The sequence below is a fragment of the Pleurodeles waltl genome, chromosome 4_2 (genome assembly GCF_031143425.1).
Source record: "Pleurodeles waltl isolate 20211129_DDA chromosome 4_2, aPleWal1.hap1.20221129, whole genome shotgun sequence".
NCBI lineage: Eukaryota > Metazoa > Chordata > Amphibia > Caudata > Salamandridae > Pleurodeles > Pleurodeles waltl.
In genome coordinates, this window is record NC_090443.1 from 524028178 (window position 1) to 524044926 (window position 16749).

Here is a 16749-nt window from a genome sequence, read left to right on the forward strand (position 1 = left end):
TTGATGTGAACTTTTTCCTGAGCATATTATGCATTCACTCAGTCAAAGGAGCTCCTAGGCCTTACTTATTTACTGCTATTAGTGAACAAATGTTTCTTTGTATTTCTGCACGCCTTTTGTCTTTTTAGTTAATAATTGCTTTATTTTTTTTGTTAGGCTTTTTCCGAGGATCACAAATGGGTGGTGGTTCACCTGCTCTTCCTCGCAAACAACGAGACCGCTCTCCCAGTAGCCTTCTTGATGATGCCAAAGAGACCACCTTCACACGTGACCGTAAAGGTGGCTTTTTTAGCTCCTTCATGAAGAAAAAGAGTGCGCCACAGCCACCGAAACGGAGCAGCTCTTTTCGAGAGATGGAAAACCAGCCCCACAAGAAATATGAGCTAACTGGCAACTTCTCAGCTGCCTCCCTGCAGCATGTGAACAACTTTACCTTCTCCACAGCACAACAGGATGGGAATTTAGCCCCTCCTAAGGGCCAAGCAGGGAGCCTTGCACAGAAAAACTTCACTGTTGAGGATGCTGGTTGCAGCAGCAGTAATTCTAGTGGGACAAGTACCAGTAGTGGGTGGTCGGGTATCACAGGCTTCTTCACACCACGTTTAATTAAAAAAACATTTGGCTTGCGGTCTGGGAAATCTTCCAGCATTGAAGACACTCCAAGCCCCTTCCCCAGGTCCAATTCTACATCCTCCATGTCCTCAGGGTTCCCAGAACAGGATAGAATGGCTATGACTCTCCCAAGAAACTGTCAGAGAACGAAGATGCAATTTGACCGCACATTGTCAACCTCCTCGCAACCTGATGAATGCAGAGAACAGGCTCCTGATCTTCTTCCTCGGAGGTCTGATGAGGCAACTGCACCAGCCCGAGAGAGATCAAAAACCAAACACCTGCTCCGCGGCACCACAGTTCACACAGTACGGTCCACACCCAATGATTCTGTGACAATAGCTGACAAGGACTGCATTGGACCCTCACTATCCCCCAGGGGCAAAGAGCGCAATGGCGGTGCCCGGCATGGCTCTTCAGGGACTGCCCCGGAGGATGGAGACAGACTTGGAAGATCTTCTCCAGCTAAATCAGTCACTTCCATTTCAACCACTCACAACCACAAGGTACCAGTTGTTATCTCGCCTGCCCTAAAACAGACTCCAGTCGAGGTGCAGCTGGTGGGCACAGACTCTCAGGGGAAAACATTCAAACTGTTATCTGAACAACAAGTCATTGAACGTGACAGGCCCCGTCGGGTGAAACCAAAGTGTGCTCCCCCGCTCCCTCCTGTGGGGCGCCACCTGCATCAGGCACCTACCACCTCTGAACTTACAGATGAGTCTGGACCTATATGGACCGCATCTCAGCAGACTGAACCTGTTGAGAATACTAAGAGGACAGCAGTAGGAAAAGCATCCAGACCACTTCTTCCGCCTCCTCAGGTGCCACCACAGACATCTAGCACTTCACCATTGAAAATGGCCAATGGCACCGCAGGAGCCAAGTTAGCCCTGCGGAAGACCAAGCAGGCAGCAGAAAGAATTTCAGCAGACAAAATCAGCAAGGAGTCCCTCCTGGAGTGTGCTGGCCTACTCTCAAGTGCCATCACCTCACCCACATCTAATAGCCAGTTGGTAGACACTGGCCACCAACTGTTGGACTATTGCTCTGGCTATGTGGACTGCATTCCGCAGACACGCAACAAATTTGCCTTCCGTGAGGCTGTGAGCAAACTGGAAGTCAGTCTGCAGGAATTGCAGGTGTCATCCACGGCAGTGGCAGCTGGTACAACTGTTGCCAGCCCTGTCCTCAATCACTTATTGACATGTGTCCAGGAAATCAGTGATGTAGTGCAAAGGTAGCTGTTGATCATGACAGGTGTGAGTGAAAAGGAAGTGCCCAGTAGCCCGCTGTGCACTGCGTGTGTGCTCTCTGCTCCTTGGGGCGAATAGGGGCACAAGTGGATTTCTTGACAGTGTACCTCTTTCCACTTCCCTTTCAAGGGTGTGGACTTGTCAATAGAGTGTTTGTGAAGTGTTTGACAGAGCACAGTCCTGAAGTTTACAGGTTCATCTCAAGCTTCCATCATGGAGTGGGAGTGCTGTGGAAAAAAGGAATTCGAGGGTCACATGACTGCCCAGGATCCCCTTGAGCTTGTCTCCCGATCAGCTGTGGTGCTTAGGGCTTGAAAGTGAGTATGGCACTCGAGCATTGAGGCTGTTGCCATGTCGTCCCCATTCTGGAGTAGACCTGTAAGCAGATTGCTGTCAGTGCAATGAATAATGGTACTGTTGATCATGGCAGTGAGTGGACGGGTTGTGGGAGTTTTGCAGAACATGGGATAGGCTGCCCAAGGGAACTTAATGAAAGAACGAATTGGTTCTGCTGCTTGCACTTATGATCCCAGTCCCCTTGTTCTTAAAGGGTTTGCATAGGAAAGAGCTTCAGTCGGTGTTAACATCTTGTCAGTACTAGTATTGCTGGAGGAATCAAATCTGAGCAGGGAAGAGAGTTGAACCTTACCCCCACCCTCCCAATCAATTTGTGCCTCAGTCCCTTCAAAGGATGTAACCATTCGTTCTTTTCTCCACCACGAGGGATGTGGGATCTTGAGGGATCATGGTGCAAAGAAGCAACGTGGCCTCTAATGGCCAGGGAGAGAGAGGTTTTTAATCCCTTTCAGCAAAAGGATAGTGTATGTTATGCTTGAGGTTCAGTTTAATGTGTTGGCATTGCATGATGCTGCTCCATGTTCATCCCATCTTCGTAACCTAGCACCAGTCTTTGCAGTTAGTCTGTAGTTTCTTGGGAACTTGTTATCCTGATACACTGGAGAACTATTGGAAATACATTCCAGATACTCCGTGGTTGGCTGTGCATAAGTCTGAACCACTGCTTCCTTGCTTGATATACACAGCACATTAGATATCAGCCTTGCCTCCTTTTTTTTGTTGCACCATATCTTGTAATAGGTTCCAGTAAATGCTTCATTGAAGCTACAGTTCAGATTCCTTTGAATGGCTTTTCACCATTTTATTAAACTAGTTACATTTCAGCTGTACAGTGTTAAGAAAAACCAAGGCCACAGCTTCACTTAGTTTTCTTACTGCCTGTGCCACTGCATGGGCTATTGCCGTGAACATAGTAAAGCAAAGACTGTAATGGAAATGCCGGTTTCCTCTGTATATTTTTAAAGTACACCTGATCAGTCTTGTTTTCAGGCCGTACTGGTTTCAGGTGCATAACAACGAACTGAAGGAGGTTTCTGTGCCACTTGCGTTTCCTCTAAAAGTATCTCAACCCCATTGTCCATTTTGAGATCTAAGGGCGTTACACCATATTGGTTCAATGCACCAATAGACAGGGTATGGTTAAGCAGCGCAGGTGCCTGTAAAGCAGTTTTGCATCAACCACAAATTCTACTGAATTTATTGATGACAGCTGCAGTCAATTTCTGCAGCAATCGTAATGTATAACCTCTGATAAATGCATTTACATCTCGGCAGCATTGTAGCTGTCACACAGCGAGTTACCCGCACTACAGATGCCACTTGTCCTGATGAACACAACAGTAAACCTCCACTGAATTGGTTAACCGCACTGCAGCTGTAAGGGGCCACTACACACACTGGCGGCACACAACACAGGATCTGGCTCCACTTGATGTATTAGCCACAAACTTAACCGCAACTCCAAATCCAGTTCAGAGAGCTAACCTCCGATCAGCAGCGCCGGCTGCCCAAAGCTAGTAGCACTGCAGCTGCATTATCTCACTGTTTTTCTAAATGACTGCAGTGAATGGCCAATTTAGTAGATTATCCCAAAGGAACAGTATTTGCTCTGCTTAGTGATTTACCCCAACACAATAGCACATGCTCCAGTCATCTGGTTATATCACGTCAGCAGCACTGATTCAGTTAATTGGGATATCCTAAAACAGTAGGTAAAGCCACAAACTGACATATCCTTCACCCTGCACAGTGTGATAAAAAGTTTCCTCAAAGCTGCATTCAAGGTACATTACAGTCGCCACTCAGCATTGCAATTTTGCCGCTAAGCATCCTGAAATGGAATCACTGATATAGTATAATTGTAGATTCATTTGCCACGAGGTACTCCGTGATTTCACTGCTGGTACACTGCATGCTATGCTCACAGCTCGGTACCTACCCACTCAGCTGCCAGATAGACTGCATCGTGCTTTGGACTTTGACTGCCAGATAGGTTGAATACCTCCGATGAGTAGACTTTGCTGGATGGGCAACTGCACATGCTTCGAGTTTGGGTTACAGCATATGTTTCAGCTGCTCTGTTATAGGGTGCCAAGAACACAGTTAGATGTTGGACTTGCTGCAGCACCTACTACTTTTGAGTTGTTTAGTCTACTGCATTAGTGCAGACTTAGAGCGTTCTTCCCCATACCAAGTGCATTAGATTAAAATATTTTTCACCTACCAAGTTATTTTCATGTTATATGATTTCTTCAGTGCACTTACACTGCCTTGTATGTTTAACATTAAGAACTCTAGGCTCTTGGATTCCATTTTTTGTCAAGCACCGTGTAATCAACGTAGTGTGCACTCTTTATAGAAGGTGACGGATGCAGATACTTGTCAACAGAATGGTAAAGAACAAATTAAAAGGACAAAGTTATTGCACAGATTGATACTTTACACTACAAAAAGAGGGCACCCTATCTGAGAAGGTTCACTCCGGTCCAGGTACAGTTGGAGGGAACACTACAGAAAGGAAAAACTCTTACACACTGTTCCTTTAGAGCAATAACTGAAGGTGTGCACTTCACTAATGGCACAGATCAGCCACATTCCAGGGTTCTACAGTAACACTATATACTAAACACAGCTATACAAAACAGTGCTCTAATCACAACATAAACACACAACATTGGACTGTAACGGTGCTGGACTCATTGAAAGTGTGCAGCTGTGAGTTGCATCTATTAAAGGTACTGTGAAAGTTCACAACAGGAAACTGAAGATAACTATACTTACTCTGCAAGAACAGCACCCAGTTTCAGGTAATTGTACTTAATTCATTACAAGAACCTTAAAGAAAAACCTCATGACTGGAAGTCAACTTTAATTGCGGGTGGAAACGTGCTGAGTTTCCTCTTGCCAGCGTTCCCTTCACATACTGACTAATCATGCGACTTCTTTCCAGATCACTCTGCCAAGTGGCTCCCCCTCCCCATGCACCATAAATAATACTTTTTTAATCTTTTTCTGCCAAAGCATATCCTTCCTCACCTCATGATCTGAGTCCCCCTCTTGCAATTCCCCTAATGAAGGAGTGAGTTTTATTCCTGGTGATGTTCCTTTGTGCTCCTTCTTTTAATGTCCTCCCTTTTGCTCCATTGCTGTATTTAACTGTCGTTCCTTGGTATCCTAACTTTCCAAAAGAGCGGCCATTGTCAAATTCCTCAAAGTTAGCATGCAAGTGTTGCTTGTGGCCTTTCTCTCTGTTCTCAGAGACCGGGATTGCACCTTTTGACTTTTCTTCCCTAGGGACTGCTCTGCATTTCCTCACCATACTTCGTTATTTGTAGTGTTTATGGATAATACCCGTTGTGCTGCAACTTGCTGGTCCTGTATGTGCCTCCTGCCCGCTGGATTTGCTGACGGTGCTCCCTGCTTCTGTTTTACCCAAGAGTGGTGTATGTTTTCTTTGCCATATTAACCTGTTCTCTTCGACGTTTGTCAGCACTCCTTATACAACTCTGCAAGTCTCCCGAGTGGAAAACCGATGTACCTCTTACTTCCCCCATCACTACAAACCCACTTTGAAATCTACTTATACTTTATCCATTTAGAGAGCTACCCTTTAGGGGGATGGATGATTCTCAAGGGTCATTCTTCACTAAAGAGGGCGTGACCACTAGTGTGTCCACATACCAGTGCTCTTTAGTCAAGAGGACAAGAATTTCCTATTTTCCCACATACCTGCAAGACTGGATTGTACATAACATATGACCTCTGTTTGCACCAAAGCTTCCTTTACATGACTGTAGTTTTTATAAAGAGCTTATACAATATATCTGAATGACCTTGCAATTGGTAACTTGGATTCACTGCAGACAGAAAAATGTTGTATTAAGCTGATTTCATGGAGTGTGACTGTGGCACATGAGATATGGAAATGACAAGTTGTATAGTATTACAGCACCGTCAATTAGTATTTTATTAACTCACTACATCTAGGGTTGTTGAAAGGAGTTCCAGTGCAGCACTCTGGAAGTCAGGTTTAAGTTAGTCTTAGACCTGGCGAATTATGCAGTTTTAAAAGCCAAGAATGAGTAACATTTATAGAGCTGTCTGAGGACCCTCATCTCAGGAATCAGGATAGAGATACTTGAGGCGCCCTGGAGTGAAAGAACTGTCACCCTACCTGTTATGGATTAAGAATCATCTCTGCTATTTTGCCTGCCTATCCTAGATGTAATTGCACATATTCTGCCATATCCTTATGTAATTTAAGAAAGATAAAGGGAAGAGATGTAATTTCTTGTTTTTTGTGCACAGGTTGTGTGAGCCAGGAGCCCTATCCTGCCAGACGAGCACTACTGCTGTAACTTTCAGAATAGAATCTCAGGGTAGTGTTTGAAAATTGGGGATATGAGGGAGTCTAGGAAAAAACAAGTTTCAGAGCACATAGTGCCCTACAGTGGCCCTTATAATGCTGTTTACCCCTTTATACATTGGTGATATTTTTTTAAATCTTGTCACCCACTATGCACATAAGCACAAGCATTGCATTAGGTAAAGTAATCTTGTCTCTTGATGGAAAAATGCATGAGCATAAAGTTTGGGTTCACATGTCTGTTGGATAGTGGAGGAATCTTAACTACTTGAATTTGATCTAGTAGATCACTATGTGGAGCCTAATCAAAGGACACCCTTGCAAGTCTGTGTGATGAGACTTTAGTGTCAATATTGTTTGCACTTTGCACCCCACAGTGAGACCACACATCTATAATATTAATACAGGGAAGTTGTACCTGCATCAGAAGCCTTAAGATTTCTTGGCAAGGCCTTAACATTCAGCATGGGTGTCACATTCCAGCTGCAAGTGAGAGCACTAACATTCCATGGCTCCCAACAACTGTGTTAAGTGCAGAGGCTAGTTTGTTAACCAGCCACCCTTCTGCTCCCAAACATTCATTCAAGATCTATACTGACGCACATAGAATGTCACTGCTGCCTCATTTCTTTTTAGGTGCCATTGGTTTCTCTTCCTTTTTTCCAGTTTTTCCCAAAAAAAAGAAGAAAAAAAGGATCAATATGTTGTTTTGTAGTTAGGTGGCCACTAGCCTTGCACAGCCAATATTTATACTGGTCATAATGACCTGGAATTTTTATATAGTGACCTGAAGGTAAATATTTTAACAGTAATGCCCTTCCGGTATCTAATCACCTGGGTTCAGATCTAATATACTATGGTCGCTGTACTTGGGAGTGTATTGAGGTCCTGGAAAACACTAACCATGCCGACAAGCTTTTCTGTCCTATCAGCACACACGCAGTGCTCTGTGTCTTCTGCTGAGACTCTTGCCAGATCAAGGGATTACTTTCCAGTGACTTTAATTTGGCTTTGTAGTAGGTAAAAGAAATTAAACAAAATGACACCAGCTGCCCCCTGAAGACTGCAGATGCCTCTTGATGGTTATAATATGGAGCAGATTTAGGTGTCCTTGCGCGGCTGTCACAGATTACTCTTCCAGTGTTTTATGACTATTTTTGTTATTAATTATTGTAATATTGTTTGTTTTATTCTGCCCTAATTTAATTCTCTCACCTGACTGTGAATAGCCAACAGTGTTAAACTTGATGTACATATGAGTTGTTGTCTAAAGAACGTGATGCCTTGTGTTCGTCCCGTGGAGGGACATTGGCCAATTTACATTTTGTTTTTCAATAAACAAATGAAAAGGGAAAAGGTTTGCAATATTTACTGGCAAATAAACTTGAACCCTCTGCTTTTAGTGGTGTGCCATGTTTTTACCTTGTACGTTTTGATCACATGAAGGATTGAGTAGTTGAATAAATTACCTTTGGTTATGATGACAACAAGGAAAATATTGGAAACGCTCGAGTGGAATCCCAAGGAAAGCAAGAAGTAATACAAATGTTGACACAAAAACAGAACCAATAAAAAAAAGCTAGAGGTAGAGCCAGTAGATAGAATGAGAAACCTAGAGCACAATTAATTAGATGGAGTTCGATAACATAAAAGAATCTATTTAAAAACTAAAAAGAAAGCCAAGGGCTGTAATGGTACCTGTGAATGATTTAACTAAGAGCCACATAGTAGAATGAGTTTCTGAATGAGCAACGCTATGAGAATGTAATCAAATATGAAGAACTAGAAGTAAGGATAAATAAGAATAGGACAGAGATCACACATTTAGGGAAGGTAAACCTAGAATAACAATGTTTAAAGCGGAAAAGGGGCTTCTAAATGTGCCCATCCTATTGCAAGTCTGTAGCTAAGAAGTAAAAAATATGCCAACATGTCTGGTATAATTGTAATTAGACATAAGGTGGTGCCATTGGTCCGTGCATACGAAATTGTGAAGTAGAAAATGTCTGTGGACGCTGTACCTATAACAATGTTGTCTGCTTGTGAAAAATGCAGTGGCTCTAAGTATGGATCTCATTACTGACTGGAAAACAAACGAGTCCTACAGCTCAGCCCTTCTATTCCAGACTTGCCCTTATTGTGCCAGCCAGAGCCAGTGCTGGAAACGTCCACTTACACAATGCTCTTATCCTTTTAGGTGCACAGCCATCTAATTTCCGTATTTCCCACTAGAATGTGCAGTTGCTTTATGCTTTAGTTTCAACAAAGGGTCCAGTCATCCCCTGCTGTATGCATTCTTTTAAATAATTTTTCCTGATCTGGTTTGAGACTGAAAATCCTTTCCACAACTGGGGTACAAGCCATACATTTACCATCAAATGTTTGAGGCAGTTGTCCATCACAAAGCCAATGTCATCTGTTGCCATCCAGTCCATTCCTACACATCTATGCTGAGTTAACTGTGTAGTCTCTAGTGTCTGCTTCGTTAATGCAGACACTAGAGACCACACAGTTATCAATGGAGGCGGTAAAGCCAACCACCGTTATTAATGGAGGCTGTTACCCACAGTTATTAATGGAGGCTGTTACCCACGATATTGGAAGGAAGCTGTTATTAAGCCACTTTAAAAAAAAAAGCCTTATCTTGACAAAGATTGTAAAAACTATCGTCCGATTTCACTTCTTCCACTGCCAGCCAAGATCCTTGAGAAGCATTTTAATGACCATCTGATGAAAGTTGTGGAGGAGCAGGGGTGGCTGGACAGCTCACAGTTCGGGTTCCGTAAATATAATGGTACCAAAACTGCTTTGGTCTCTGCCACTGACTGCATTAGATGGCTAGTGGAAAAGGGTCAAAGCACGGATCTGGTTCTTGACCTGTCCGCGACCTTTGGTAGCATCTATCCCCATTACTGATTAAACGCCTCAATAACTTAGGTATACTGCCTGTACTCCGAGAGTACTGCAAAACCAGCTCCAGTCACAGGTCTTTTCCTTACGTTGTGAGGTGCTACCACGCTCCCCTTTGAGCCTAACACTTTTTAATCTATATGTCTCCCCCCCCCCCCCCGCAGCCATCATTCTGCAGATAATACCCAAATTGTTGTATTAATCCCTAGAAACCTGGGTGACACTGCATATAATTTCTTCCAATGTGTGCCAGTTGTAGCTGCCGGGATAGAATGTAATTTCCTCAAACTCAATGGGGATGAAACGGAGTTGGTGCTTTTTGGCATCCAAACCTGAAACTGGAATGGCAGCTGGTGGCCAGACTCTCTAGGTGCTCCTCTGACTCCATCTGAGAAGGCCAAAAACCTTGGGCTTATCCTGCATTCTGAACTCTCATTGAGCGGTCAGGTGAATGGTACAGTGGCAACTTGCTTCTGGCTTATCAGGAAGCTAAGGAAAATATTTCCAGCGTGGAAACCAGTTGCAATAGCCCTAGTCAAGTCTAGACTATACTATTGTAACTCCCTTTACCTGGAGTCTACCTCTGGCACCGTAGCAAGGTTGCAGAGAGTACAGAATGCACTGGCCAGAGCCATGCTCGATATTCCAAAGCACCAGTCAGCTGCAGCTGGGTTGGGTGAGTTACATTTGCTCCCTGTCAGGAAAGGCATCATGTTCAAGGTCATCTGCATTGTGCATGAAGCACTTTACCATCATAGTCCTGTTGGAATCAAGAAACCTCTGTTAAGGTGATCACATTTTGGTCTCCTTGCCTGAAATTCATAAGAAGAGATGGGGAGACAGACCCTTTTCAATTGCAGCAGCCAAACTTTGGAATGCGCTCCCCAGTCCTTGACTGGGACTGCAGCACATTTTTCTTTTAGAAGGGTACTTAAGATGTGGCTCTACACCTTATAGTTGGTTTAAGCCTAGTTTGTAGGATGGTTCAGTGACAGTGTGTTGCTGGTGGTTGGCCCTAAATTGAATCAAATCAAATGCAGATCAGAAGGGCTATTCCAAGGAAAAGCAATTCTTTATCTTCACTTTTCTCAATACATGAGAAACCTGATATTGAGTGTAGTATTTATTTGGTAAAGCTTTGTGACAGTTTGCCACCTGAAATGGCAGGAGAACGCAAGCTGCACACTAAGTGCCCTGTTCCTATATGGGGACAGGCAATGAGGCTGAACCTACAGGATTCATAGATATTTTGAAAGTTGCCTATGAACAATCTCGCTTTCAAGCGTTGTCTGTTTGTGTGTGTGTTTTGTTTTTTCTTCTTTCAAGGTTTAATAAATTTTTCACCCACACACAGCTTTGCTGCTGTGGTGCCTTTGTTTAAATCTGGCCTGAAGAAGCAGATTTACGTTACTGTGTCTTGCTTTGAATATATGGTTCAGATACCATGACTGAAGGCATTTAGATATTTTTGGACTTGGCAAGCCTGAGCTTTGAAGTGGGTTGCAAAAGATTTTGAATTGTATTCGGTATACCAATGGAAGCCAGTGTAGTTCTTTTTGGGTTTGTGTAATGTGAAATGATTTATTTAGCTTGGAAAAATGGCTGCTTAGTTTTGCAGTCTCTCGTCCAGCTAGTTTTATTTGAAACTGAGTGGGAGCTGTCTCCTCAGCAAAATGAGATGGAAACCATTGTGATGTGATGATCTAAAGAAAGATGAATGAAACCCACTCTGATGTTTTTTTTTTCTTTAACCTCTTTGGTGCAGTTCCTTGTCCCTTAGTTCTTTCGAACAGTTGAAAAGATTGATAGTAAAGGGAAGTATAATAAAGGGGACTTCCAAATCTGACGATTTATATTTTTGACTTATTTAAGCAGAGGTTGCTCTGCATCCATTGATGAATGTGACTGAGGTAAAAACTAGGTTCTTTCTTTAAAGGTACCTGTCAAACCTACTCTGTTCGTAGTTTTCTGGCCACTGTTTAGATGGGAAAATGTTTGAGTCAAATATTTCTCCTGGGCATGTAGTCACCAGATCCTAAACAGTCTTTCTCATCCATTTCATCACTTTTTCTAGCAAGTGCTGGTTCATCAGTATCTTAAGACTCCATGTGTCTGCCAGGTCATTCTATGGCACCCCTTCAAAGCTTTCTTAATCCTGACGTAAAGGCAGCAAAAGCAGATTTACTCCAGTATTCGAACTTTAATAGATTCACATGCTTGAATCCTTCCCTGTCGTCGAGATGGGAGTCCTCGGTGTTCTACAAAAGCAATGATCTAATGTACATATACATTACAGGCATTAGGCCTTTAGATTAGTAACATATCACAGTCATTTTGTAAACATGAACCAAACTCCAGAATCCACCAATCTGGCTTCACTGCCCTCTAGAGCCCTCCTGTGAGGAGTTGCATTCCCTCAGGTTTTCCACCGCACGTCATGCTAAGGAGTCTCATCTAAGCTGGGCACAGTTCTTTCTCAGAAATCCTGTTCTAAGGTGTTTTTTGGATCTCAACTATTCATCGTATTCAAGTAGGTGCTTCAAACTGACCAGTATGTCAGACTCCTAAAAAGGGGCTATTCAGACCTTGTGCTACCTGCTGAAGAAGAGGCTTCATGTTGATGACCCACATGACCGAACCATAAGACCAGAGACTGCAAGGCATGTCGAACATTTTCCATTCAAACCTAAAAAGATAGAGAGGGCCGTCTTCTCCTTTGGCTACAGAAGATAAAGACCAGAAGCAACCCTGTTTCTGATGATGACAGTGCCTCCTATTCTGTGTCAATCAGTAAAACACCTGTGAGGAGACGTAGGGAGGATAACACCAATGAACCTCCAAAAAGACACTTAAAAATCATCTGATGGCTCCTCTAACTCTCACAGCCCTTCTAAGAAACATTCTGCCAAGAGGGATAAAACAAAGACAGATTCCTTATCAAAGTCTAAAACGGATTGTCATTCTGAGCCGCCAATGTCGCCTCTGCAGGTCAAGCACAAGTTAAAAAAAAAAAAACTGTTGTCTGAACCGTCGCCGGCAATATAGTTGGCGATATTTTTGATGACAGCTCAGGCATCGACGACAACTTCTGCCATCGTCACCATTTTGGTGCCAACAGCAGCGTCCCCTGAGTCCTTGTTGAAGGTCTTGTCATCTTCGTTGACGGTGATCCCCATTACGACACTGTTACAATCTCCGTCGACTATCATCCCATCGTCGACGCTGCTGCCGACAAACATCCCGTCGACGATGCCACTGACGACACTACTGCCATTGACCACAACCCCATTGACAATGCAACCATCGACTATCATGTTGACAACATTACCACCATCGGCGATGACGTTTCACCTACCGTCGACTATCATTGAAACACCGACAAAGAGACAGAGACCATCAACACTGCCTTTTTTTCTTGTCGACTATACAGACACCGCTTAAAAGACCTAAAAATCATAGCTTAACACCATCTCTAACATCCCTAGTAAAGTCTCACACCAATTACCCTTCCACTTGTTGGATGCGGAAGATTCAGATGAGAATGGATTATATGAGCAAGCTAGTAGCCCTTCCCATTTGTATGTCAAATGTTAGGAATATTCAGACGATGACTCCAATTAAGACCAGCAGTATTATCACCAACCATCTCAGCCACAACAGGAACTGGTATGTCTACCTTCCAGTTTGGTGTCTGACCTACAGGCTGTTAACGGGCTACAGAGAATGCTTCCTGCCAGTACCCGCATCCATACAACAGGAATATTGCGCCGTGATGCCAGCAACCCCAACAGCCTCAGGTCTGTCCTCCACCTCATCCACGGAGTTCCCCTCAGGTGATGCCTTCATAGGTCACAACTTCTTCGGATGAAGAAGGGGAAGAGGGTGGGATTCGCACCCATCAAGACGAATGGGATGAATATATCATACCAACACCTGCATCTCCCGTTCAGCCTACAGCAGAATCCCCCAGGAGGACATAGGGGTTTTCACAATTTATTGGAAAGAGCGGCTACACATTTTGATTTGCCAATGTTATCAGCACTGCAGGATTGTTTCCTGAATGATTTTAAAGAGCCCTGCAGAAAAATAGTCAATGCTGTCCCAGTCATTGATCACGTTTGGAACCAAGGGCTGAAGATTATGCGCAACCCTGCAACAATCACAGCAGTCTTAACAAAGCTAGACAAAAAATATAAGGCCACAAAAAATGCTCCGGCATGTCCTATAGGCCATCCAAAGCCAGACTCAGTTATTTCACAAGCAGCACTACGCCGCTCTAGAAACCCTTCCGCACCTTTAACTGCACCACCAGATATGGAAGGACGGCACCTCAATAACATTGGTAAACGTTTTTTTTCACCGTCTGCCATTGTAGTGCGAGCTGCAAACTCATTGGCCCTTCTGGGAAGGTATGACAGGCAGCTATATTTGGACATTGCACAGTATCTGGAAGAACTCCTGGAAAGCATTAGGGAAGAAGCAAAAAAGGTATTGTTGGAAGGACAACGTTCTTCTGCCGAGATAATTGACTGTGCACTTCATATCGCAGCCATGGTTTTTAGGGGCAGCAGTGTTAAGGCAACAAAAATGGCTTAATGCCACTAATTTCCGTCCTGAGATACAGTCAAAGATTTTGGGTATCCCTTATGATGGGGAACCATTATTTGGGAAGCACACTGATGATGCTCTTCAGGCTTTAAATTCAGATACAATACTGCCAGATTGCTTGGCGCTCTCCAGTTCAGAAAAACACCTATTTGTGGAGCCAGGTGGAGAAGCCAGCCTTCATTTCGTGGAGGTACCAGCAACATAGGTATCCAGTATACTCTCCCACTAGCCACACCACCAGGCCGCAATATCAGGAGCGGCAACCACCTTTGGCTGCATACAGCAGGCCTCCACAAAGAGGAAAGCCTGGGAGGCAGGGCAAGGATTCCTCCCGTAGACAATGACGATGTTCAAGCTCCAGCCACCTCACTCTTTCCTGTCAAAACCTCATTGAACTCTGAAAAATCACCTCTGTTGTTGGCATCAAATAGCCAAAGTCCAATGTCTACTAGATATAATACAATTCGGCCACCTTCTAGAGTTTATACAAATGCCTCCACTAACATGATCCTTTTATGGTGCAACAAAAACACCTGCGTTTGCTCAACTTAGAAGTGGAGATTATGTTAAAAAAGGATGCAATAAAGTTTGTGCTCTTTTCCCAAAGGGGGGAATGGTTTTTAGTCCTGTTTCTTCTTGACTCTAAAAAAGTCTCTTGTAGAGGACGGTCCTATATTTAAGGGAGCTAAACAAGTACCTGCAAAAGCAAAGTTTCCGCATGATCACATTGCAGGACATCTTTTAACTTCTTGACAGAGTGAACTACATGGCTTCCCTAGACCTTCAGGACACCTTCTTTCATATACTCATTCACACAAGTCACAGAAGATTCCGGAGATTCACGGTAGCCGGCAAGCACTGTCAATTCAAAGTACTTCCCTTTGGCCCCAAATCCACACACCCTTACCTCAAACTCAACTGACAGTCTTCCTATACTTGGACGACTGGCTGGTAAAAGCACCCAATATCCAGGCAGCACACACATCCATCGCAGCAATCTTGCGTCTTTTCAAGCAATTGGGCCTCAATCTCATCCAACAGAAATCAGTGCTCCAGCCATCAAAACAGCATTTCTGGGAGCTATATTAGACACGCAGCAGGCCAAAGCATACCCAACATCGGACAGGTAAGAAAAGTTGATCGCACTAGCGAAGCATCTACAAAGTTTTTTTCAGTTTGACAATACAAATCATTAATAGGAATGATGTCATCTTGTATCAGTCTGATCCCATACTGTTGTCTTCATATGCGCCCACTGTAAGAGGAGCTGTACAAGCAATTGAAACAGGCACAAGGGTCTTTCGAAGACATAATACAGGTAACTCCACTAATAGTAACATCTCTCAACTGGTGGACAGTTCGTGCAAATGTCTCGGTAGGACTACAATTCTTGTCTCAAATTCCCCCATTAACAAAAACAGATGGGTCCGTGGATGGATGGAGCGCATATCTACAGGATCTTCAAGTAAGTGGCAAATGGCCCACCTCTCACCACACTTTCTATATCAACCACCTCGAACTGAGGGCAGTATTTTTGGCGTTACAAGCCTTTCTTCCAAGAATTTGCGGGACATCGGTGCTTGTCAGAACAGCGAATACCATGACAATGTACTATATCAACAAGCAAGGAAGAACTCGCTCCCATCTTCTATCCCAGGAAGCACAAGCCATTTGAATTGGTGCATTCAGTGCACATAAAAGCAGAACACGGTCCAGGTCCTCAGAATGCCATTGCAGGTTCTCTGAGCAGACTAACAACATCTACCCACAAATGGAAATTAGATCAACAGACACTGAACAAAATATTCCTTCGGTGGGGCAAACCGAACCTGGATCTCTTAGTTACTTCCCAGAACGCCAAATGGCAGTTTTACGTAGTCTGGCATCACCAGAATGGGTTGTGAGGGGATGCATTTTGGATTGCATGGTCAGGACTCTATGCTTACAATTTTCCTCCAGTCCCTCTCCCGAGGGTGATCAGCAAGTTCAAGTCAGAGCCCTGCGAGATAATACTGATAGCCCCTGTGTGGCCACACCAACATTGGTACACGTAGCTTCTACTAATGTCCCTATGTCCACGATAAAGATAAAGCCAATTCCATCGCTGCTCACCATGAACCAGGCCCAAATGAGACCTCCGAATCCGAAATCTCTGAGCTTGTCGACATGGTTCCTGAGTTCATTGAATTTGGCCATTTAAACATCCCTAATGACTGCAAGGAAATACTAGCCAGGGCCTGGGGACATAGCACAAACAAAACATACCGCCTTAAAGTGGAAACGTTTGTTAGTGGTGCAAGTCTGCTAAAGTGCATCCTCTGTCTTCCTCTCTGGAAAAGATCTTACTGTTGGATCTAGCGCACTTTGGTCTCACAGGCTTATAAAGCAATTCTGAAAGGGTCTTTTTAGATCCTATCCTCCAGTCTGAGCCCCTCCGCCAGCATGGCAATTCTTGGCCAGCTCATGAGGGAACCTTTTGAGCCCATTCATAGGACGGACATGAAATATCTTACATGGAAGGTGGCAATCCTCCTTGCGCTTACATCTGCGCATAGGGTTAGTGAATTGCAAGCGTTCACAATACAGGAACCTTTTTTTTTTTTTACAAGTCAGAGAGGACAGAGTTATCTTACGCACCAA

General features: G+C 43.9%; 1 protein-coding gene across 3 annotated transcripts in view; it reads left to right on the forward strand.

The window, feature by feature from the left end:
- The window catches only part of ABL2 (ABL proto-oncogene 2, non-receptor tyrosine kinase), a 255078-nt gene extending 247085 nt beyond the window's left edge, over nt 1–7993 (forward strand). For all 3 annotated transcript variants that reach the window (XM_069232033.1, XM_069232035.1, XM_069232034.1), the window contains exon 11: nt 157–7993. In XM_069232033.1, the coding sequence (XP_069088134.1) occupies nt 157–1856 (1700 nt within the window). In that variant the 3' untranslated portion in view covers nt 1857–7993. The remainder of the gene's footprint in view (nt 1–156) is intronic.
- Nucleotides 7994–16749: the final 8756 nt, after the last annotated feature.